Raw genomic sequence first — 24488 nt, 5'->3', positions numbered from 1 at the left:
TGAAGGGGAGGAGGTTGAGGGGGCGGGGAGGGGGGGGAAGGAGGGGCGGGGCGAAGGGGGAAGGATGAGGGGATGGGTTGAAGGGTGAAGGGTGGGGGGAGGGGACAGGGCAAAGGATGAGGAGAAGGGGGGAAGGAGGAGGGGATGGGTTGAAGGGTGAAGGGTGGGGGGAGGGGATGAGGACGAGGGGACAGGGCAAAGGATGAGGAGAAGGGGGGAAGGAGGAGGGGATGGGTTGAAGGACGAAGGATGGGGCGAGGGGACCGGGCGAAGGATGAGGGGAAGGGGGGAAGGATGGGGCGAAGGGGGGGGTGAAGGACGAGGGGATGGGTTGAAAGGTGAGAGGGAGGACGGGCGAAGGGGGGAAGGATGAGGGGATTGGGTGAAGGGAGGAAGGCTTCCTCATCATGTTGGTGGTTTGGATCTGGAGCTCGGGCGGCCGATGTATCGAACAGGAGTTGGTGCAGCTACAGAGGCTGCAGGAGCACTGGAGACGAATCCATGGACACTCAGTAACTCTGAAGGGACTTTTTTTTTGCTTCTTTCTGGTACGGGGCACCAGGTAATGCTAATGGAAAATCTTTATCTCCCTTGTGGCTGGCTGAAGATTATTTTATGTAATATTACATTTCTGTTTTATTACATGACAATAAGTATTATCAAATCTATTCTGACATTACAACACTCAACACTCCCCATTCAACTGTTTCAGAACATTCGCCATTCATACAACATAAAACATCACAGTAGAGTACCAGGCCCTTCAACCCATGGTGATCTGCCGATGTGGAAACCGACTCCACAATGACCTAATTTTCCCTATCTCACACCTATAATCTGGTCCAAAATGTTGACTGACAGTTTCTACTCATGAATGCTGTCTGCCACACTGAGCTCCTCCAACATTGTTTGCTCAAGGTTCCAGGTCCGTGGTTTTTATGTTTCCTGAAAGTTACAGCTCTCCCTGTTTATGATTGTCCTGAAATAAGGAAGTTTGATACATCATTGAAGATTCACGGAGAGCATTCTGACTGGTTGCATCACTGTCTGGTATGGAGGTGCCAATGCTGAGGACAAAAAAAAACTCCAAAGGGTTGTTAATTCGGCCCGTGGCATCACGGGCACCTGAATTCACTCCATGGAGAACATCTACAAGAGTTGGCATCTTAAGAAAGCAGCCTCTATCATCAAAGACCCCACCACCCAGGCCTTCCCTTCTTCACACCGCTACCATCGGGAAGTACAGGAACCTGAAGACGAGCACCCAGTGGCATAAGGGCAGCTTCTTCCCCTGTGCCATCAGATTGCACAATGAACAATGAACCACAGGCACTGCCTCGCTTTGTCTTTTTCTTTTTCTTGCATTATTTTTATTTATTTTTGTAAGGTGGTTTATAGAAATGATTGAACTGTGATGCTGCCACAAAACAATGAATTTTGTGACATGTTAATGACTATAAATTCTAATTCTGAATGACCAATGTCCAGCGGCAGGTGGGATCCATGCTCCTCGAAGCACCACACACATTTGAATTGCTCATCGTCATAAGGTCGAGAGACATAGGAGCAGAAATAGGCTACCCAGTCCATTGAGTCTGGGCTGCCATTCAATCCATTCTTCCACTCTACCCTGCTGCCTGACCTTTTCCCTATAACCTTTGATATCCTGGCTAATCAAGAACCTATTAATCTCTGCCTCAAATACATTCAATGACTTGGCCTTCACCATCTTCTGATTTAAACCAGTGCTGCAATGAAAAAAAAACTTCAGATTTATTGTCAGAGTACATACAGGACATCACATACAAACCTGTGATATGTTTTTCCTATGTGTGAGACAGAATTACCACTTATTTGCAAATGCAAAATATGTACTCAAGCAGATACATCTAAATAGAACCATTGAAAATTACACCACATAAACAGGCCCTTCCATCCTTCTAGTCTGTGCCAAACCATTTTTCTGCCTAGTTCCACTTACCTGTACCCTGTCCATAGCCCTGCATACCTCTCCCATCCATGTACCTGTCCATATTCCTCTTAAATGTTAAAATTGAGCCCATGTTCACCACTTCAACTGAAAGATTGTTCCAACCCCCACACTCTCTTAAATGTAAGCATAAAGAAATGCCGGGAAGGGGGGTGAAGATGGATCTGCGGGATGTCCAGAAAGTAGCGACCCATTCGGTGAAGTCGACAACTGAGGTGGCTCAAGACATTGCGATATTGAACCACCTCCCACAATGGCTAGAGTTCCCAAAAGAGGCAGCACTAATGCACATGCACGAGGAGTCGTGCATATGCAAAGTGCATAAAACGGGGACTGTGCTAATTTGGAATTGATTTGGATGGTGCACAAAAAAGATTTGTTAAGATAGCTCTAGCTGTAGCAAAAAAAATGTATTATGTCAACCTGGAAATTGGAAGATAATTTGAAAATACAATAATGGTATATAGAAATGAATAAATGTATTCCATTAGAAAAAATAACATATAGTTTAAGAAATAATATTGAAATATTTGAACAAATATGGGAGCCTTACATGAAACACAATAGAGAAAACCTACCGGGGACATTCACTACCTAAATTAACGAAAGGAGAAGGAAATGAAAAGAATTGACTCAGTGGAATTTCTTGTTTATTTTTATTGAATGACAACATTGTTTGACTGGTTTAATGTATCTTAGATTTTGTACTTTAAATGGATGGGGGGGAGGTAGGGAGGGTGGGATGGGAGGGGGGGGGTGGAAAAAATGACACTGTTAATATTTGAAAAGGAAAATGTATGTATCATGGTCAATGTGAAAAATAAAAAATTTTTAAAAAACCGGGGACTGTGCTACAAGGTGGAAGCAGATATTGACTGCTCCAGCTTCAAGAAGAATCAGATGAAGAACTGGACTCCAGTGATGAAAAAGTAGTTCTACAATCGGAACAAGAAGAGATAGAGGAAGAAGAAAAATTAAAAAGCGGCAGGAGACTGCTAGAGGCTAGAAAAGGTAAAACTGTTAAATCTCTAGATACATATCAATTCCATAAATCAATTAAGGCATTAATGAAATAAATGAAACATATTGGAATTGTGGTACTGAAATCAGAAGCTAGAATGAAACACAGAAGGATATGCAAAAATATTTTGATGAAATGGAAGAAAGTTAAAGGAACAGAATTTGAAATTGTATTAAAGAAAATATGCAAACCAATTTTGCCACTGTTCAAGATCAATTGGCCTAAAAAAATGGATGTTTTGAAGAATTTTAGCAGAAGAAATAATGTTAAAATTATTGAATTTAAAGAAGGAGATGAAGGAGACGATATTAAATTATTTTTACAATGTTGGATTCCACAAGGTTTTGGAGATAATGAATTTCAGGGAGAATTGAGGTTGAGAGAGCACATCGAGCTTTAAGACCTTGACCACAACCAGATTAAAAACCATGTCCAATACTTGTTAAATTTCTTCCTTATCAAGATAAGAGAGAAGATTTTAGAATTGGCAAGCAGTCCTTCAGAATATAATGGAAATAAGATTTTTCTTTTAACCAGACATACATTTTGAATTGTTGAAGAAAAGAAAGGAATTTAATCCAATTAAAAATATTTTGTGGAAAAAAGGCTATGCCTTTGTTTTGAAATATCCAGTGACCTTGAAGATTTTTATTCCAGGAGGTCAAAACAAGTTTTTTGTTGAACCAAGAAAAGCAAAACAGTATGCTGATTCTTTGCCAGATATTCATTGTGAAGAATTGCTGAGCAGCAAAGTGCAACTTGAAAGACATTGTGAATTACAGTATATGTAACTGATAAGGAGTGATCTGTTTAAGTAAATAAAATTGTAACAACATGGATTCAGGAGAGCAGGGAGGGATGGCCTGATAGCTGCCAATTCATGTATGCATTTGTGGCACAGGCCACTGCCTAAAACATGGTGGTGGGGGGGGGGGGTGGGTAATGTTGTTTGCTAGATTAATAACAACATTAGTAAGGGGCTATCTTTTTTCTTCCTTTACAGAGTTTCCTTTTTCCTTTTTTCATCTGGATAATCAATAATAGCTTTGAATATAGTAATGTAGTAGAATTAGGAATTGGAAGAGATGAGATATGCGTGAGATATGGTATTATTAAAATATTTAATAATTTTGTAAGTATTAATATTAATGGGATTAAAAATCCAGTGAAAAGAAAATAAACTATTGTTGTAGATATAACTCTTTTACAAAAGACACATTTGATTGAAACTGAGCACCAAAAATTAAAAAGAGACTGGATAGGATATGTTGTGGTGCCTTCATTTAATTCGAAGACAAAAGGGGTAGCAATTTTGATGAATAAAAACCTTCCAGTTAAGATACAAAATGTTATTACTGATCCAGTGGGTAGATATGTAATAGTAAATTGTCAATTCTTTCCATAATTTTGGACATTTTGTAACATACATGCACCAAACATAGATGATGAGAAATTTATACAAGAAACATTTTTGAATTTAGCAAATGCTAATGAAAATGTGTTAATAGGGGGGCACTTTAATTTTTGTCCTGATCCATTGATGGATAGATCTGGTAGAAATGTTATTAGAAGTAAAGCAGCTAAAATCACACTATCATTGATGAAAGATATGAGATTGGTAGACACAAGGACTAGAATTCATCCGAGAAAGGCACTATTCTTTTTACACTAGAGGCATGATTTTTATTCTAGAATTTATTTTTTTCTTAATATCAGCACAATTACAGGGAAGGATTAAAAAAGTTGAATATAAAGCAAAAATTTTGTCAGATCATTATTCTTTGCAATATCAATGGGAGATAGAGAAATTTTGATTTATAGATGGAGGTTTAACTCAATGTTGTTAAAAAGGGAAGATTTCCGTGAGTTTATTAAACAGCAAATAAGAATTTTTTTTAAATTCTAATTCAGTAATGAATAAAGTTGTTTTATGGGATGCAATGAAGGCATATTTAAGAGGTCAAATAATAAGCTATACATCTCAGATTTTTTTAAAATTATATGAAAGAAATAGAACACTTTGAAAAAGATATAACAGACTTAGAAATGGATTTGCATAGATAAACAAACAAGAATAAAGGAAGAGTATTGATAAATAAGTTACAGTATAATACTTTGCAATCATATAAAATAGAAAGAGACAAAGTTAATATGAACTGGGTTAGAGGGCACATAAGGTCCTTGCATGGAAATTAAAAACAGAGCAAATATCTAGGCCAATTATTGCAATCAAGAAAAAAATCAAATCAAATAACCTATAAATCACAAGAAATAAATAAAATATTTTATAAAAATTTATATTACAGAATCTCTAAAGGATGAAAATAAAATAGATTTTAAATCTCAACTAAATTTACCTAAATTAAATCTCAAAGATCAAAAGGTAATGGCTTCTCCATTTACTTTGATAGAAGTTAAAGAAGCAATGGGTTTATTACAAAATAATGTCCCAAGGAGAAGATGCCTTTCCCCCTGAATTTTATAAAGCATTTAAAGGGTTATTAATTCCTCCTTTTAAGGAATTATTAGGTCAGGTGGGAGATATGTATGATTTACTGAATCATTTAAGACTGCAACAATAACAGTGATTCTCGAAAAAGGGAAATAATTTTCAAAACCATCATCATAAAGACCTATTTCATTATTGAATGCTGATTATTAAAATAATATCTAAAATGTTAGCAAATAAAATAGCTAAATATTTACCTAAATTAATAAATATGGATCAAACTGGATTTGTTAAAAAATGAAAATCAGTAGATAATGTGGCAAAATGAATGAGTGTAATACATTTAGCACAGATAAGAGAAGAACCAAGGGTAGTAGTAACTTTAGATGCAGAAAAAGTGTTTGATAGGTTAGAATGTTTTTTTTTATTTAAAGTCTTAGAAAATTTTGTGATAGCACCTACATTTATTTATTGGATTAAATCTTTATATAATGGACCTAAAGCAAAAGTATTTCTCTTTGGCTTGGCTTCGCGGACGAAGATTTATGGAGGGGGTAAAAAGTCCACGTCAGCTGCAGGCTCGTTTGTGGCTGACCAGTCCGATGCGGGACAGGCAGACACGATTGCAGCGGTTGCAAGGGAAAATTGGTTGGTTGGGGTTGGGTGTTGGGTTTTTCCTCCTTTGCCTTTTGTCAGTGAGGTGGGCTCTGCGGTCTTCTTCAAAGGAGGCTGCTGCCCGCCAAACTGTGAGGCGCCAAGATGCACGGTTTGAGGCGTTATCAGCCCACTGGCGGTGGTCAATGTGGCAGGCACCAAGAGATTTCTTTAGGCAGTCCTTGTACCTTTTCTTTGGTGCACCTCTGTCACGGTGGCCAGTGGAGAGCTCGCCATATAATACGATCTTGGGAAGGCGATGGTCCTCCATTCTGGAGACGTGACCCATCCAGCGCAGCTGGATCTTCAGACAGCATCGAGTCCAAAGCAAAAGTATAACAAATGGGCAAATATCAGAATACTTTTCATTAACTAGATCAGTGGTTCTCAACCTTTTCTTTCCACTTTAAGTAATTCCTATGCCACCAATGCTCTGTGACTAGTAAGGGATTGCTTAAGGTGAATGGGAAGGAAAGGTTGCTTGCTTTTCTCAAGCAAATTGTGACTGAAACATTTTGCTTGAGAAAAGTGGTCATTGGCCCATTTCCTTTGGAGTATTGAAACTGTGTACATAATGGAGTCAATTAGGTATGATTAAAACAGTGGCTTTCAAACTTTTTCTTTCCACCCACATACCATCTTAAGCAATCCCTTACTAATCACTGATCATCGATGGCATAGGGAATACTTAAGAAAGTGGTATGTGAGTGGAAAGAAAAAGGTTGAAAACCACTGAACTAGATCAAGTAGATAACAATGTCCTTTGTCACCATCATTATTTATTTTAGCGATAGGACCTTTGGCAGAATTGATTAGATCTGATAATGAGACAAAAAAGTTTTAGAACGGGTAGAAAAGAACATAAGATCAGTTGTTTGCAGATGATGTTATAATATATTTGATGAACCTGAAAGATTTTTACATAAATTTTATTTAGGATTAAAGTAATTAATTATATGGTTATAAAATGTGACAAGAGTGAATTATACCCAGTGTAAAAGTGAGTCACTTTAAATGGCAAACAGATGCAATTAAATATTTAGGTATTAAAATAGATAAAAATGTACTTAATTTATATTAATTGAGTTATACACCTTGGCTTAAGAAAATTGATGAAAATTTAACAAATTGGATGAATTTTCCTTTAACTTTATTCGGGTTAATGTATAAAAATTAATATATTTCCTAGAGTGGATTATTTATTTCAATCATTACTTATATCTACATCATCAAAATTTTTTCAAGAATTAAATAAGTGTGAGGAGTCACGTGATGGAGTAGTGGCCGGACGGTGAACTCCAGCCCTCTCCAGAAAAGTCGGGAAAAACAAAGGAAAACACAAAGGCACAGAAATAAAAGTTACAGAAAAGTGAGTATAAAGGTGGAAAGAAGATGGCGACAAAAAAAGAAAAATCGAAAGCAACGGTAAGAAGAGAGGAAGAGAAGACAAAGGAGGAAAAAGGTGAAGGCCTTACCTGTCCGAAGAGGCCCGCTGCGGAGAGAGAAACCCGCTCCCTCAGGTCGGTAAAAAATGGACTACAAAAATGGCTCGCAGAGCCGAGTAAAAGTGCGCAACCACGCATGCGCGAAGAATCGCGCATGCGCGATGCGAATGAAAAAAAACACACCGACGGGAGGGGGGACCAGCTGGGGAGTCGATCTCCACAGCCGGCAACGACAGCTGCAGAACACCTGCAGCAAGAAGAGACCACAGAAGACAATGGAAACAAGAAAGAAGAGGAGGAAAGGGCACCAAAGAAACAACAGATGGTCAACCCAGAGGAAGAAGAAGAGGAAGAGGAAGAGTACAGAGAAATAGAAGAAGAAAAGAAAGGAAAGGTAAAAGATATACTTGCTCTTATTAAAGGATACATGGAGTCATTTAAAGAATGGCAAACACAGGAATTTAAGGATTTAAGAAAAAGAATAAACAACACAGAAGAGAAAATAAATAAAATGGAGATGACCTTAACAGAAATGGGAAAGAAAATGGACAAGATGGAAGAGCGGGCAGTAGCAGCAGAAATGGAGGTAGAAGACTTAAAAAAGAAATTGGAGGAATCTAATAAAAAAACTAAAGAGACACAAGAACTACTAGCTCAAAAAATAGATACAATGGAAAATTATAACAGAAGAAATAACATAAAGATAGTGGGCCTTAAGGAAGATGAAGAAGGCAAGAATATGAGGGAGTTTATAAAAGAGTGGATCCCTAAGACCCTAGGATGTCCAGAACTACAGCAAGAAATGGAAGTAGAAAGGGCACATAGAGTATTGGCCTCTAAACCACAGCCACAACAAAAACCAAGATCTATTGTAGTAAAATTCCTAAGATATACTACAAGAGAAAAGGTACTGGAGAAGACAATGGAAAAAGTAAGAGAGGGCAACAAACCACTGGAGTATAAAGGGCAAAAAGTCTTCATTTATCCAGATATAAGTTTTGAACTCCTAAAGAAGAGAAAAGAGTTCAATACAGCAAAGGCGATTTTATGGAAGAAAGGGTATAAATTTATACTAAAGCATCCAGCGGTATTGAAAATATTTATTCCAGGACAACAAAACAGACTATTCTCGGATCCAGAAGAAGCACGAAAATTTGCAGAACAATTACAAAAATAGACTGAGGGAGGAAGACGGGTAATGAGAGTAAAAATGATCACGATTGATATGTATGTGGGTAAAGACAAAAATAGACTGAGGGATGAAGACGGGTAATGAGAGTAAAAATGATCACGATTGATATGTATGCGGGTAAAGAGGTATAAGAGTGAATAGAGACAATGTGCATACGTGAATGTATCTGTACTTAGAGGAAAATATAGATAGTATAGACAAGAATTAATAAGGGAAGGTAATGGAATAGAGAGAATAAGGAGGGAATTAAAAGAGTGACCTTTGTGACATATGAAAAGTGAAATCTTTTCTGGGGGGGGCGGGGTGGGGGGAAATAGCGGTCACTGCAAAATCAGTTGACGCTTGCGAGTGGATTCGCAAATCCAAATGGAGAGGGGAGATGTGGTTGTCCGACAAGGGATAAAGGACAACTCAGGAGGGGAAGGGGAGATTGGGGATAAATAAGATAGAAATAGGAGAATAAGGAAAATGTTGGATGTTGTAGGAATGTTGTCTTATAAAGAGTTGAAAATAAGAAAACAGAAATGGAAAAGGAGGAAAGGTAATGATGGAAAAACGGAAAGAGAAGATAAACAAAATATAAAAGGGCTACGCTGAACTATATGACTTTAAATATTAATGGAATACATAACCAAATTAAAAGGAAGAAACTACTAAATTTAAATGAATAAATGTATTCCATTAGAAAAAAAATAACATATAGGTTAAGAAATAATATTGAAATATTTGAACAAGTATAGGAGCCTTACATTAAATACAATAGCGAAAACCTACCGGGGACAAACATTACCTAAGTTGATGGAAGGAGAAGGAAAGAAAAGAATGGACTCAGTAGAATTTCTGGTGTATTTTTGTTGAATGACAACATTGTCTGACTGGCTTAATGCAACCTAGATTGTATACCCAAAATGGATGAGGGGGGGGGGGGTGGGGGGGTGGCTTGGGAGGAGGGGGGGGGGGGAGAAAAAGTCACTGTATATGTGTGAAAAAGAAATAGTGTATATCATGGCTAATGTGATTTATGGTGTGAAAAATTAAAAATTTAAAAAAAAAGAATTAAATAAGTGTGTAAGGAAATTTATTTGGAAATGGAAAATGGCAGGAGTTGCATTAGAAATTTTAACTTGGAAATTTGAATTAGGAGGGTTACAACTACCAAATTTTTAAAAATTATTATAGGGCAGCACAACTGAGATTTCTCTCTACCTTCTTTGAAGAGGGAGAGAAACTAGCATGAATTCAGATAGAAATTAATAAAATAGGAGAATAAATTCCAGAAAACTTTATATACAAATTAGACGATAAATTGTTAAGTGGAGATAGAGATACTCCTTTGTTAAAAATCTGGGAGACATTTAAATATAAATATTCAGTAGAAAACCTCCACTTTGTGGAGACAGTATGACCAATTCAATGTTTTATTAATCTTTATTTTTATTCAATAATGTCTAGATGTTTTTTTCTTTCTTCCTTTTATCTTACTTTCTTTGGGGTTAAATTCTGTAGAGTGGAAGGGGGTTTAAATCACTATATATTAATTATTAGTATTTTGAACAAGACATTTATGTATAACTTTAATTCATATGTGAAAATTTAAATAAAAATTTCAAAAAAATAAAATGTAAACAAACTGACTGTACTGCAGAGAGAAAAAAAATCAATAAAGTGCAAAAAATAAGAGTCCTTAAATGAGTCCCTGATTGAGTTTGTTGCTGAGGGGTCTGATGGTGGAGGAGTAGCAGCTGTTCCTGAACCTGGTGGTGCGAGTCTTGTGGTTCCTACCTCTCCTGCTGGCAGCAGCGAGAACAGAGCATGTGTTGGGTGGCGTGGATTTTTGATGCTGCTACTCCTCAATGTCAGCGTTTCCCATAGAAGTTCTCAATCATGTTCTGGGCTGTGTCTACTACCCTTTGCAGGGCTTTATGCTCAGGAGGCATTGGTACTGGAATTCTTTATGAACTGAAAATACATTCATGAGTTGAATTGACGATGTACCTGAATTTGCAGTGTTACCAATAATACACCAACTATTTTATTTTATTTTATTTACACAATGGATTAGAGGGATTGTCCAGTGAGACTATTTGGGTAGAACTGAGGAATAGCAGAGGCATGAAAACATTAATGGGAGTGTATTATAGACCACCAAATGAGCTGAGGGAAATAGAGGTACAAATTTGTAAAGAGATTACATATATGTGTAATAAACACAAGATGGTAGTTATGGGAGATTTCAACTTTCCACACATTAACTAGGATGTCCATACAGTAAGAGGACTGGATGGGTTAGAGTTTGTTAAGTGCGTTCAGGAAAGTTCTTAATCAGTTCATAGAAGAACCGACTTGAGAGGGGGCAGTATTGGATCTCCTATTAGGGAATGATATAGGTCAGGTGACAGAGGTTTGTGTAGGGGAACACTTTTGGTCTAGTGATCACAATACTATTAGTTTTAGGCTAGTAATGGAAAATAGAGATGGGCCAAAGATTGAGTTTCTTGATTGGAAGAAAGTAAATTTCTAGGGGATGAGAAAATATTTAGAGGGTGTGGATTGGGATATTTTTAGGGAAGGATGTAGCAGATAAATGGAGGTTATTCCAAGGAGAAATTTTGAGAGCACAAAGTCAGTATGCCCCTGTGAGGATTAAAGGAAAGGCTATAAAAACTATGGGGAACCTTGGTTTTCAAAAGATATTGGGAACTTGGTTTGGAGGATGAGGGATGTGTACAATAGGTATAAACAGCAATTCCTGAATTGCTTGAGGAATATAAGGATTTTTTTTAAAAAGAAAGAAATAAGAAAGGCTAAAAGGAGATACAAAGCTGCTTTGGCAGGTATAAATAAAAATAAATTGAAAGTGTTTCTATAGGTACATTAAAAGTAAAAGAATAGTGAGGGATAAAATTGAGCCCCTTGAAGATAAGGGGGTAGGCTCTGTGAGAAGATAGAGGAGATGAGAGAAATTTTAAATGATTTTTTTTCTTCAGTATTCACTAACCAAAGGAATATTGAACCAGATGAAGTGAAGAAATATGGTAAGGAGGTCATGGATAATATAAGGATTAATGAGAAGGTAGTGTTGGATATATTAAAAAAGATCAAGGTAGATAAATCTCTGGATCCTGACAAAATATTCCCTAGGACCTTGAGGGAGATTAGTGCTCAAATAGTGCGAGCGTTGATGAAAATATTTAAAAAGTCACTGGCCATGGGGGAGGTGCTGGAGGACTGGAGGGTGGCTCATGTTGTTCGGCTGTTCAAAACAGGATCCAAAAGTAAATCTGGTTGTTATAGGCCTGTAAATCTGATGTCAGTTATGGGTAAATAAATGGAAAATGTTCTTAAAGATGGTATACACAACTATTTGGAAGGACAGTGATTGATTCAGAGTAGTCAGCGTGGTTTTGTACAGGGCAGATCATGTTTAACAAATCATAGTTTTTCAAGATTAATAAAAAGGTTTATGAGGGGAAGGCTGTGGATGCTGTTCATTTGGACTTTAGTAAGGCTTTTGACAAGGTTCCCTATAAGAGGTTAGTAAGGAAGGTGGAAGCATTAGGTATTAATGATGTAGTGAAATGGATTCAACAATGGTTAGATGGGAGATGTCAGAGAGTAGAGGTGGAAAATTGTTTGTCGAATTGGTGACTTGTGGAGTGCCTCAGGGTCCATTGCTGTTTTTCATATACGATGATTGGCAGTTTTGTGGACAGTGAGGAAGATTATCAAAGCTTACAGGGTGATAAAGGACAGTTAGAAGAGTGGGCTGAAAGATGGAGAAATGTGAGGTGGTACATTTTGGTAGGACTAATCAAAATAGGTCATACATGTTAAATGGTAGACAATTGAGGAATGCAGTGAAACAAAGGGATTTAGGAGTCATGGTACATAATTCCCTGAAAGTTGAATCACATGTAGATAGGGTGGTAAAGAAGGCATTTAGTATGTTGGCTTTCATAAATCAGAATAATGAATACAAGAGTTAGGATGTTATGTTGAAGTTGCATAAGGCATTGGTGAGGCCAAATTTGGAATGCTGTGTGCAGTTTTGGTCGCCAAATAAACAGAAGAGAGAGAGTGCAGAGGAGGTTTACAAGAATGTTTCCCGGTTTTCAGGGTTTTGAGTTACAGGGAAAGGTTGAGCAAGCTGGGACTTTATTCCCTGGAGCGTAGACGATTGAGGGATGATTTAGGAGAGGTATTCAAAGTCATCTGTGGATAGGCTTTTTCCATTGAGAGTGGGGGAGATTCAAACAAGAAGGCATGGATTGAGAGTAAAAGGGGAAAAGTTGAGGGGGTATTTCTTCACACAGAGGGTAGTGGGGGCATGGAATGAACTTCTAGCAGAGGTGGTAGAAGCGAGATCAATGTTGATAGTTAAGGAAAAGTTCGATAGATTTGTGGACGGGAGAAGTGTGGAGGGTTATGGGCCAAATGCGGGCTGGTGGAACTAGGTGGGAGAAATTGTTTGACATGGACTAAAAGGGCCAAACTGGCCTGTTTCTGTGCTGTAAATGGTTATATGGTTACATCAGAACAGACATCAGATTAATTACAAAAACAAATTAGATGCTGGAATACTTCCAAATAAAAGGAACAGAAAAAGTTTAAAGATCTTAGCAGGTGATATCTTCAGTTCTGTTGCCTTCTCCACCCACCGCAATGCTCCCATCCTTGCCTTCCACTGCCAGATAATGCATTGTCTTCCCAAAATTCCTGTCACATCGAAGGTGTTCTCACCATCACACACATCTGCCCATGGGTGCAGGTTCTATCTTAATTTTGTTAGGAACTAAAGAGACTTTGTTTGCACTAACAAAGGAACAGCAATGGAAAATTCACCAGGCAATGAATAATAGTTTTTATTAAACTACAGTAACATGACATTTTTTACTTATCTCTTACTTTAACTCTAAATTTAAACCCCACTATGCACAAATGTAAGAACGTGTGTGTGATAAAGTCCCAACCTCTAAAAAGTCAATTTTTAAAACTTCAGCATTATTTTGGTCTTGCTTGAAGGTCTTAGATTTTCAGTTCATAAATAATTGTAAAGTGCTTTTAAACACCATATCGTCAGGCCTCTTTAAGCTCACAATTCTTTCAATGAGTTTCCTTCAGGCTGATTTTCCTTCATATAGGAGTGCCCATTTTCTGGGCACAAATGGTAAGTGGGCTTTCTTTTTAAAAAAAGCTACCTACATTGCATCTTCTGTGAATAGGATAATATAGGTCCTGTCTTTCCAGGAGGTAAAATTTTATTCTTAAGAGTCATGGAGTTTCTTCCACGATGAGGCTGCACTCTTTATTTTCAAAAGAGCAGTTGGAAAAGTGGTAATCCTTTTGAAATCCACTTATGTTCTATATTCCCCTTTTATTAGGTGTAACACATGACAGCACCTATTCTAGTTACTGTAATTCAACCCTGTCTTTCATAAGGTTCCAACTCCTCTCTGTGTGTGTGTCTGAATTTGATAATATTTCTCCAAATCTCTCATGATGCATGGTGCGAGACATCATTTCTGTCTTTGAAGTTCATACTGCTTTTTTCACACTGATATGCTGAAACATCTCTGTCCACTTACTAACACAAAGTAATCAACTTTGATGGTTCTCTTCTGGTTCCAGGCTGTCCAGAATTTACCAACAAAATGGCTGTTCATTTTACCCAGGTGTTTCTGAGGCAACACCTATCGTCTCCAGTATCAAGAACTATCATAAATCCTTTAATCTCTTGACTCCAACTTCAAACAACAGCCATTCCATCTCAAACTGACTTATGTCTTCAATCTCAAAGAACCATGTGTGTTTAAAATGCTAATGTTTTATCTTTGTGTTGAAGCCAGCGAACAGCTGCAAAGAACCATGCATTTGTAGAATGTATATGACCCCTGTCCACCCAAAACTAACTTATTAAACCATATCTAGATAAAATATAGTTTTAACATTAAACTAAGGATTAATATTCAACACAGGTCTGTTACAGTTCGTCATTCAGGAGAGAACATTCCTTTTCTTTTAAAATATTTTTATTGATTTGTTTGAGAGAAATATTATATTGTCTACATATTAGTTACATAACATTTATATAAAGCAATGCAGAATATGAATAATAAGTGATTTATACATTGTCTTGTACACAATGCTAAAATAAAAATGGAAATTCCCTTATGAGAACTTCACCTCATGTTCTAATATTACGACATTCATTGTTGGTTATCTAACTGGACTAATCTCTTCTACTTGTAAAGAAAAATAGATAAAAAAGAACCCTCCCCCTCCCCCCTTCTAATCCTACCCCTCCCACTAAACACACCACCAGTGAATAATATGTAAAGAATCAAGTCTCAGCTTCTGGACTTCAGACAGAAAACCCCCAGAGCACCCCTGTCTATATATTCAATTTATGATAGTCATCCATGAAAGTGCCCCTTATCTTGTCAAATTCAATCTTGATCTCTTTAATGTTATATCTAATTTTCTCCAAACTCAAGTAAGACATAATATCCTGTACCCATTGTATACGAGTTGGTGCTAAGCTATCTTTAGGAAGGAACATTCCCTCCATGATATTCTGATGCACTCTTCTGTCTCGACCCTATCCCTAATGCCCTTCCCTTGGCAACTCCCCATCCACCTGCAGGATTTGCGACACACATTTACATTGTTCTGCCGCACCCACCCCAAGAGCCGCACTCTCCACCTGGTTGAAGCTGTGGATTTACTGACGTGCCAATGAATTGTGCAGCCCAGTATAGTCCACTCTGCATGAGGCTCCCTACTCCAGAGTGTGTGACCAATAGGAAGTCTCTGACCCTCCAGTGGCATCACTTTAATTTCCCCATCCCACTCCTAAGCTGAATTCTGCCCTTGTATGCCTGGATATTAACTACTCATCTCCAAAAACGTTGAGAGATGGTGCCTCATCGACATGATAGACACATTGCAGCCTTCAGCACTCCCTACTGAATTCAGCTGTTTCAGGTATTCACCATCTCTTGCATCTCCCATTCCCAACGTTCAACTTTTACTCACCTCAGCTCGAATCCGATTTCACTCGTCCCTCCAATGTATACCTGCCCTAGACTCCCCCTCCCCCCCCTCTTCCAGTCAGCACCACCACTCGTGCTATTCCCACTGAAGCAGGGGGCTTTAGGACCTGGGGATGCTGGGAGCTGTGGACCAGCCACCTACGGCGTCTGCTGAATCGCAAGGAGAGCAAATGTTAAATTTTTATCTTTTCACAAAGGTATTTGTGTTCCATTAATGAATGCAGTTCTGGGGTTAAAATGATTGAATTGACAGCTCTCATTTCAGTTCCTGTTTATTTCATTCTTCCCACATTGAATTTCCACTGGTTTTATTTACAGGCTCATTGGGGGTTTCATAATGAGGAATTTTGGGATTCAATGGAACCCGTTCATCGGTAACCTGTTATCACTGGGGTTTCTCCCCTACCGTACCTGACCCCGCTCCTGACACCATTCCTGGGACCCAAAATATTTAAAGATCCCGAGCAGGACCAGAACATATTCTCAGCCACTTGTTCACATCCCCAGACCACAAAAACGGATAAAGTTTTCCTGTGAATTTATTCCCAGTGAAGGTATGGATATGGGACTTCGTGTCGGCGTTGTAAAATGAAACGGTCCCAGACTCATAACTGAGATAAACTCCCACCATCCTGGGGATGGGACCAACAGGGAGACGGGATCGACTGGAGGTGTTCGCATAAAACCCATCACTCCACCGCTCGATGCCCCAGAGTCCATCCTCTGGGGTCAGAGGGGCTGATCCTTTTCTCTCCACAGACTCTGCAGCGACTCCCAGACTCCAGCCCCGAATCCCCGACGACAACTCCACCTCCCAGTAACGTCTCCCTGAAGTGAATCCCTCTGATCCCAGCACACAAGGCTGGACTGTAAACCTCTTCCCGGTGTCAGGGAGATCCCTCCGAGTCCCGGTCCATCTCACCCTCTTCCGATCCTCAGACACCTCAAGTCCCGGATGTGCCGTGTCCACATCTAAGGTGACGGAGACTGGGGTGGGGGGGTTGGGGAGAGAAGCAGAGAATTAATGTCATGGGGGATGCAGACTTGGTCACAACTCTGCTGGAGCTGCTGTAATGGCAGTGCTCCTGCTGGTGTGGTCCTGGGGAGAGTGGAGAAATAACTGCCGAATCGATTCATGAAGGATCCATACAGGCGTTAAATGGCCTTTTAAAGAAGCCGACTGTGTTTGTGAGTAAAACCCTGCAATCGCAGTGTCTGGAACCAACTTTGCAAAGCCGGTGTTCAGCAGCGGCCACGAAGGGTTGCTGACTCCGGGTGAGTAGCGGACCGCAGCAGGGCACCAGAAACGGAGAGAACACACCCCCATGTAGAAGGAGTAACAGAGGAGTTGACCCTACAGGATGGTGACAAGGGCGGCAGATCAATGAGGGGCTCAACAGCTGAGGGACCCACACAGGCTGCAAGCGACCTGCAATCAGAGGACCCGCATGGGCTGCTGCAGACTCTCTCATGGGAATCCTGTATCAGTTGGAATTCAAGAGGGTGCTGAGGACTAGAAGGGCCTTGGGCAGTGAAGTCTTCCTGGTCGTGTTGAAGGTTTTTGGAGGTATTTGGAGCTTAGGTTGCCGATGGATTGAACAGGAGTCTTGTGAAGCTCCAGAGGCAGCAGGAGTACTGGAGACGAATTCACGAACACTCAGTGTCTTGGAAGGGACTCTCTTTTGCTTTTCTCGTATTGTTAGGGGCATCTGGCAATGCTCATGGCGATTCTTAGTTTGCCTCATGCCAGGTAGAAGTTAAAATACATCACGTGTGTGACTTTTTAAATTTTTCATTACGTGACAATAGAGAGAGATGGAGGGAGCAGAGTTTTCACATGTGAATTGGTAGATACCAAGAATCCGCTTCTGGGATGGTTATGGAAGCATATCACAGTATTTAACGGCAATTTTGACAGGGAATTGAACAGACAAGGAATGGAGAGATGAAGATCGAGTACAGAGAGAAGTGATCAGTTTGATTTGGTAACATAGCTGGCATGATCGTGGTGGGGTGAAGGGCTTGTGTATTAGTTAATTCATTTGTCAATGTGGGGTCTAATAAGGGCTCTGCTTCCGTGACCAAATTCTGGGCGGTGTTCATTGCTAGTTTGTCTGCTCAATCTCACTCTTTCACTTCAATTGTTTGGTGACAATAGTGAGGTTTGTGTGTCCAGCAGGGGGCAGATCTGAGGCAATGAGAATCTGGGTTCACAGACTGGTTGGAGAGGGAGCAGGCTCAGATTTCAGTCTGAAGAATCCAGGTGTAATTTCTAAGACAATCCCGAGATTCATTCCCTGTGTTTGAAATGCATCTCATGGCGTGGAAGAGGGGAGGCTGGTGGTGGTAGATGGATGGGTTCTGGATGCAGTTGTATACCTCCTTGTCTCTTAACTAAAAGTATTGATCATCTGTGTTGACTGTGTTCGGGGATTGGACATCTCCAGCTGATGAAGGGGGTTGGTTTGGTACTGGAATAAAACTTCAAATTCCTTTTATCCCTTTAATATAATCAGTTATCTTGCATCTATTTTTTAAAATTTAGACATACAGCACAGTAACAGGCTATTTCAGTTCACGAGCCTGTGCCGCCCAATGAACCTACAACCTACGGTTTGTTTTGAATGGTGGGAGGAAACCAGAGCACCTTGATTAAAGTGATGCAGACACATGGAGAGCGTACAAACTCCTTCCAGAAAGTGCCAGATTCTTACCCCAGTCCCAATTGCAGGCACTGTAATGTCATTGTGCTAACCACTACACCAACTGTGCCACACAAAAAAAGGGCCCTAAACAGTGAGAGAGCTTTACCTCGCTTTAAGGCATCAAGCGTTTCTATCACAAATGTGTCCAATAGGTAGGGATTCTCGAAGTTTGCAGACCACAGAGCATCATCTATCACTGACAATACATTCTCAACTTCACCAATCCTGTAAATATTAAACAGCTGGTTACAATCTGAGCATCAGCAATTTGTGAATTATTTCCAAATCGACGCAGGATTTCAGGGAAGAACATTTCTTACCTCCTCTTCCGATGGGCTTCCTCCTGAAATAAATAAAACATGGATATCAATTGATTGAGACTGACCATCGATACCACTGCAGCAGGAGGTTCAACCAAATCCTTATCAACCTGCTGAACACCCCATTTCCCAACGCACACTGACACACAGGCAAAAAGAGGATGTAGCAGAAGGGACTCAGAACCATCAGAAACATCCTTTACCTTTAGAAATATCATGATGTCCTTTTCATCCATCCGTTCCTGTAACTTTGAGAGCTCCTGTTGAATAGAATTTAAATTTTCTTGAATCTGTCGAAGATTTTCCTGCATTGGATTGACAACCCTCTCTTCCTCTTCCCTAAGTTCTTTGAGCATGCGCTGCTCTTTATCCATGAGAGTCTGGTGCAGCTGAGCAAACTGGGATGTGATGTGGGACTGAAGGTTATCTGCCTGATCCTGAAATGAACGGAGATTCATGAACTGCGTTAATATGTGGCATAACCCATTGACTTAAAAGGTGAATATTCTGTCCATTGAAGACTATAGCGTTTCTCAGAGCACCCCATCAATTCCATTCCAGCACAACCACCTAAATTGACTCTCTCTCACATGACCATTAACTCCCACCCAATACATCACACACATCTTCAGAAGGTGAGTTACAGCAGCCAATTATCCATTCAACCAGGGTTGTGACAAATATCATCACTGAGACAACCTACAAAGTCCACACAGGGAGCTCCAGAGGTCACGGTTGTGCCCACGTTATTGGATGTGCAAATCCTCAGCAGGACTGACTCCAACACTGTGATGTCAAGCAGAGAGTGGAGAAAACATTCCCACAACCACCTGACAAATTCTGCAGAGGAATCCCTTACCCGCACTCCAGAAATCTTCTCCTTCTGTTGCTGCTCTATTTCCAGCATTGCCGATTTCCTTTCTGTGAGGCATTGCAAGGAAGATTTAAACCGAACCTGGGAATGAGAGAGCAAAAAAGCTGGACTGTAATATGGTACGTTTTCCCATATCTGAAATTCCGTTAACCAAAAAGTTCTATTAACCGATTTTTTTTTCAGTGCCAATGTGACATCATAAGTTGAAAAAAATTTATCATCCATCTTGCCCATGTGAGGCTCTGACATTCTATTGGTGCCATTTTGAACCCAATGGAACTCTCATGTACTGTACCAAGATATAGTTGCAATGGCAAAAAGGTCTGCAGATAGCACTATCGATGTCAGTTAAAAGAAAAAGAGGAAGTGTTTATGCTTGTCTATAGAACAGAAAGTCAAGCTGCTGGTAAAACTGGACACTGGTGTAAATGTTGGAACAACCATAATCTATGACCTAAAGAAACAGATAGATAAACTGTTGAAGTTCTATTCTGAAAGTGATGAACAGAAGTTCATAAAAGATAGAAAAACACCACATAGAGGTAAAAGTGAAGAGTTCGATCATGTATTGATGGAGTGAGTCCAAAACCATCACAGTGAACACATGCCACTTCATGGTTTGCTGTCTATGAAACAAGCAAAGCTCTATCATGATGTTCTGAAAATTGAAGGGAACTGAATATTCAGCAGGCTGGCTGAATAATTTAAGAAAAGACATGGCATTAAATTGTTAAAGATGAGTGACAAGAAAGCATCTGCTGATCACAAAACAGGAGAAATTCATTTTTGAGTTTGCCAAGATCATCGCTGATGAAAACCTGATGCCAGAACAAGTCTATAATGCTGAGGAATCATCACTGTTTTTGATGCCATTGCCCCAGAACAACACCGGGAATAGCTGATAAGAACCTCTACAGGAATTAAGGATGCCAAGGACAGAATAACTGTGCTGGGATGTGTTAATGCAGTAGGCAAGCATAAGTGTATGCTTGCTGTGATAGCCAAAAGCTTGGATCCTTGTTTTAAGAGAGAGAATTTCTTACCAGTCTATTATTATGCAAACAGAAAGGCATGAGTCACCAGGAATATCTTTCCTGATTGGCTTAACAAACATTTTATGGCAGCGGGTCGTGCTCACTGCAGGGAAGCTGGACCTGATGATGACTGAAGGTTTTTTCATTCCTCCACAACTGTTCTGCTCATTTTCTAGCTGAAAGTCTCAACAAACATAATGTTCATGTCATGTACCTTCCCTCAAATGTGACTTCCTTAATTCAGCCATATAACCAAGGTATCCTTAGATCAATAAACAGTGAATACAAATACACTTTCTTGAACAACATGCTGTCTGCAGTGAACAGTGGCTTGGGTGTGGCAGGTTTCCAAAAGGAGTTTACCATAAAGGATGCCATATATGCTGCTGCCAACACTTGGAGCACAGTTGTACATGCCTAGCACAATCTCTGGCCTGCAACTATGTTCAGTGATGAAGATGAAGAAGATGGCGATTTTGAAGGATTCCATGAGTCAGGTGAGAAAAAAATGTGACCTTCTTACATATGCAAAAGATATATGTTCAGAGTCCATCAGTAAGTTGGAAGAAGAAGTGGACATTGAAGAAGTTTTTAACATCAATAATGAGGCTCCAATTCACTGACCGGTGGTGAAATAGCTGAACTTGTTCTACATCCAGGTGAACGCGATCAAGTATATTCAAGAGGGAAATGTTTGTGTGTATTTTGGACAGTATGGTTCATAGTGTGAAAAATAAAAATAAAAAAAGATGACACTGCAGAAAAAGTGCCTGTAAATGGTGAAAATGTATGATGGGCTTACTGAAGGACCAGAGCATTCATAACAGAGATCATGTCATCTATAAAATCAAATTGAGACTTCTAAGACAAAAACCATTGTTAATGAGGCAGATGACTCTGGAGAAACATTTGAAAAAAGGCTTCAAGGAGAATTTCTAGTGTGTGGTGCTGCATTCATTTTGTAAGCAAATATCACTTTTATTTTGGTACCTATTAAACATTTCATGCTGGAAAAGCCTGCCTTTGTTTTTTGTTGTTGTTTAACCGCTGATACAAGTATTCTGCTGATACTACTGGGCTGTTTAAAGTCATGGTTCCGTTAACCGAAAAGAACCCAATAACTGAAAAATGTCTGGTCCCAAGCTTTTCGGATATTGGGTAACGTATTTTTAAAATTTAAATTTGGACATGCAGCACGGTAACAGGCTCATACGGTCCACAAGCCCCTGCCACCCAATTACACCCGATTAACGTACATCCCCGTCACATTTTGAAGGGTGGGAGGAAACCAGAGACCCGGTGGAAAACCAACGAAGACACGGGGAGAATGTACAAACTCCTTACAGACAACGCCGAATTTGAACCCCTGTCGCAGGCGCTGTAGCAGCGATGCGCTAACCGTGCTGGTTATTATCAATAACATAATTATCCATAAAATAATGATGTGTTCAAAGTTTGTTTGGTTTTTACCTTATAGATTTCCGCAGCTTCTTTAACCGGCAGGAAGCGGTGCTCTCTGTGTTCCAGCGAGTCTCTACAAATCACACAGATCAGCTTCTTGTCGGTTTCACAGAACAGCTTCAGCTCTTCCTGATGTTCCTCGCAGAGAGGTTTCCTCTCCTTCTCTGCCGGATTCAGGTTCAGTTTTCGAGCTTTCTTAGCCAGACTGGCCAAGGCCCGGTTCACCCTGAGGGTTCCGTCCACAAACTCCTCTCGACACTCCGGGCAGGAGTTCCTCCCTTCTCCTTCCCAAATCTGTGTGATACAGGAGCGGCAGAAGTTGTGGCCACACTCCAGTATAACCGGATCGGTGAAGAAATCCAAGCAGATGGGACAAATCACCTCTTCGGTCCAGGACTCATTCTGGTGTTTCGAAGCCATGTTAAATCCGACACTTCCTGCTTCAAAATCCATTCACTTACGGCGAGGGACGCTCCGCCTGCAGTACCACGAGTGACCACTAGGCGCGCCGCGGTCCTTGGGACTGAATGTTAATTTGCAACAAGGGTTCAGTGTGGACAAATCCTGGCCACCTCAAGCCACAGGGCGGGAGATGGTAGTGATACAATGCACAGGTTAGATAGGGGTGAAACCCTTCGTCCAGCAGTGTAAGGGAGGTCAACATTGAATAGGACAAAGTCTTGGATGTCATTGACGAGTCTTTGCAGCTGTTCAGCAATGGAATCCGTTCCGAGCTCAGTATCAGGAGAACGTCGCCTTCATCAATAGCCACACACCCCTAGTCTGTTACGTATTTAAGGAGATGCAAGGAGGCGTATATACATAGTACAGTCCCATACTCTGGTAAAAACGCAGAAATGCTGGAGAAGCTCAGCAGGTCTTGCAGCGTCCATAGGAGATAAAAGTTTGTCACTGACGTTTAGGCCTGAGCCCTTCAAGGTGTAGATAAAGAACAGAAAGGCGTCACATGCAGTGTGCCCTGATCCCCGAAAAAATTAAAGTCCAACCAGGCGCAAACGCCAGCCTAAAAACCAGCCCGACCTACACCCCTCCCACCCCCCCCCCCCCCCCCCAATCTGCATGTGGACCCACTGCTAAAGTGTCAACTGGCCCAAGTACAAATAACCCACCGTACAAGCACGCGAGAAAAAACATCGCCGCATACGGCCTACAGTCACCAGGATGCCACATTTGACAGAGGCAAGTGTGCCCCTGCCCCCTTGAGGTGGCAGAGGACAGAGTCCTCAAAAGCCGTATGGTCTGGCCTAAAACTGGGTGCCTGGCTACCCTAATTACTCGCGTGATTTTGCTCAATCTAGAATGTCATCCGACTCCGAGTCTGCCGCAGCACCTCTCTGTTTCCTGCTCTGGCTGAGCCACTTTTATTGCAACAATTGTTCCATTCCTCCCTTTTGCTTCACAACATAAAACTTCAGCCTAAAAAAATGCAAAAATTCTTAATAGGGACCCAAAAACCCGTAACCTTCAAATGTTTATATTTTCCAATCTCCAAAAGAAACTCAATTAAGCAGGAAAACAGCCCACCTCACAACATTAGGTTTCCGATTTATTGTCAGAGTACATCCATGTCATCACATACAACCCTGAAATTCTTTTTCCTGTGGCTCAGGCAGAATGACCGCAGTGGTAGGACAATTATAAACTGTACACAAGGTACACATCTAAAACATAGGACATCACAGCACAGAACACCAGACTTTGGTCCTTCTAGTCTGTACTGAACCATTATTCTGCCGAGTCCCACTGACCTGCACCCAGTCCATAACCCTCCATACCCCTCCCATTTATGTACCTGTCCAAATGTTTTTAAATGTGAATATTGAGCCCGCATTCACCACTTCAGCTAATTCCACAGTCTCACCACTCTCTGTGTGAAGTTCCCCCTCATGTTCCCTTTAAACATTTCCCTTTTTGCCCTAAATCCATATTTGCTCGTTTGTGTCTCGCCCACCCTCAGTGGAAAAAGCTTATCGACACAAAGAAATGTAAACATTCTGATGGATCAATACAGAGAGGAAAAAAATCAATAAAGTGCAAAAAAAAGAGTCCTTAAATGAGTCCCTGAGATAGTTTGTAGTTGAGGAGTCTGAAGGTGGAGGGAGAACAGCTGTTCCGGAACCTGATGGGTGCAAATCTGTGACTCTGACACCTTTTCCTGATGGTAGCAGCGAGAACAGAGCATGTACTGGGTGGTGTGGATCTTCGATGATCGCTGCTGCTCTCTGATGCAGCGTTCCTTGTAGATGTTGCTGATGGACTCAAAAAAGACT

General features: G+C 40.3%; 1 protein-coding gene across 1 annotated transcript; it reads right to left on the bottom strand.

The window, feature by feature from the left end:
• Positions 1-14762: 14762 nt before the first annotated feature.
• On the bottom strand, positions 14763-22662 carry LOC138754712 (nuclear factor 7, ovary-like). Its single transcript, XM_069919435.1, is given in 7 exon segments — positions 14763-16262; positions 16264-16790; positions 18615-18733; positions 18829-18851; positions 19032-19265; positions 19688-19783; positions 22207-22662. Coding segments are annotated over 7 exon segments (1500 nt in total). The 5' UTR covers positions 22651-22662; the 3' UTR covers positions 14763-16205.
• Positions 22663-24488: the final 1826 nt, after the last annotated feature.

The sequence above is a fragment of the Narcine bancroftii genome, chromosome 2, assembly GCF_036971445.1.
Source record: "Narcine bancroftii isolate sNarBan1 chromosome 2, sNarBan1.hap1, whole genome shotgun sequence".
Lineage (NCBI taxonomy): Eukaryota > Metazoa > Chordata > Chondrichthyes > Torpediniformes > Narcinidae > Narcine > Narcine bancroftii.
The sequence above is the reverse complement of the archived record's forward strand: the minus strand, read 5'-3'. Positions and strand labels throughout refer to the sequence as shown.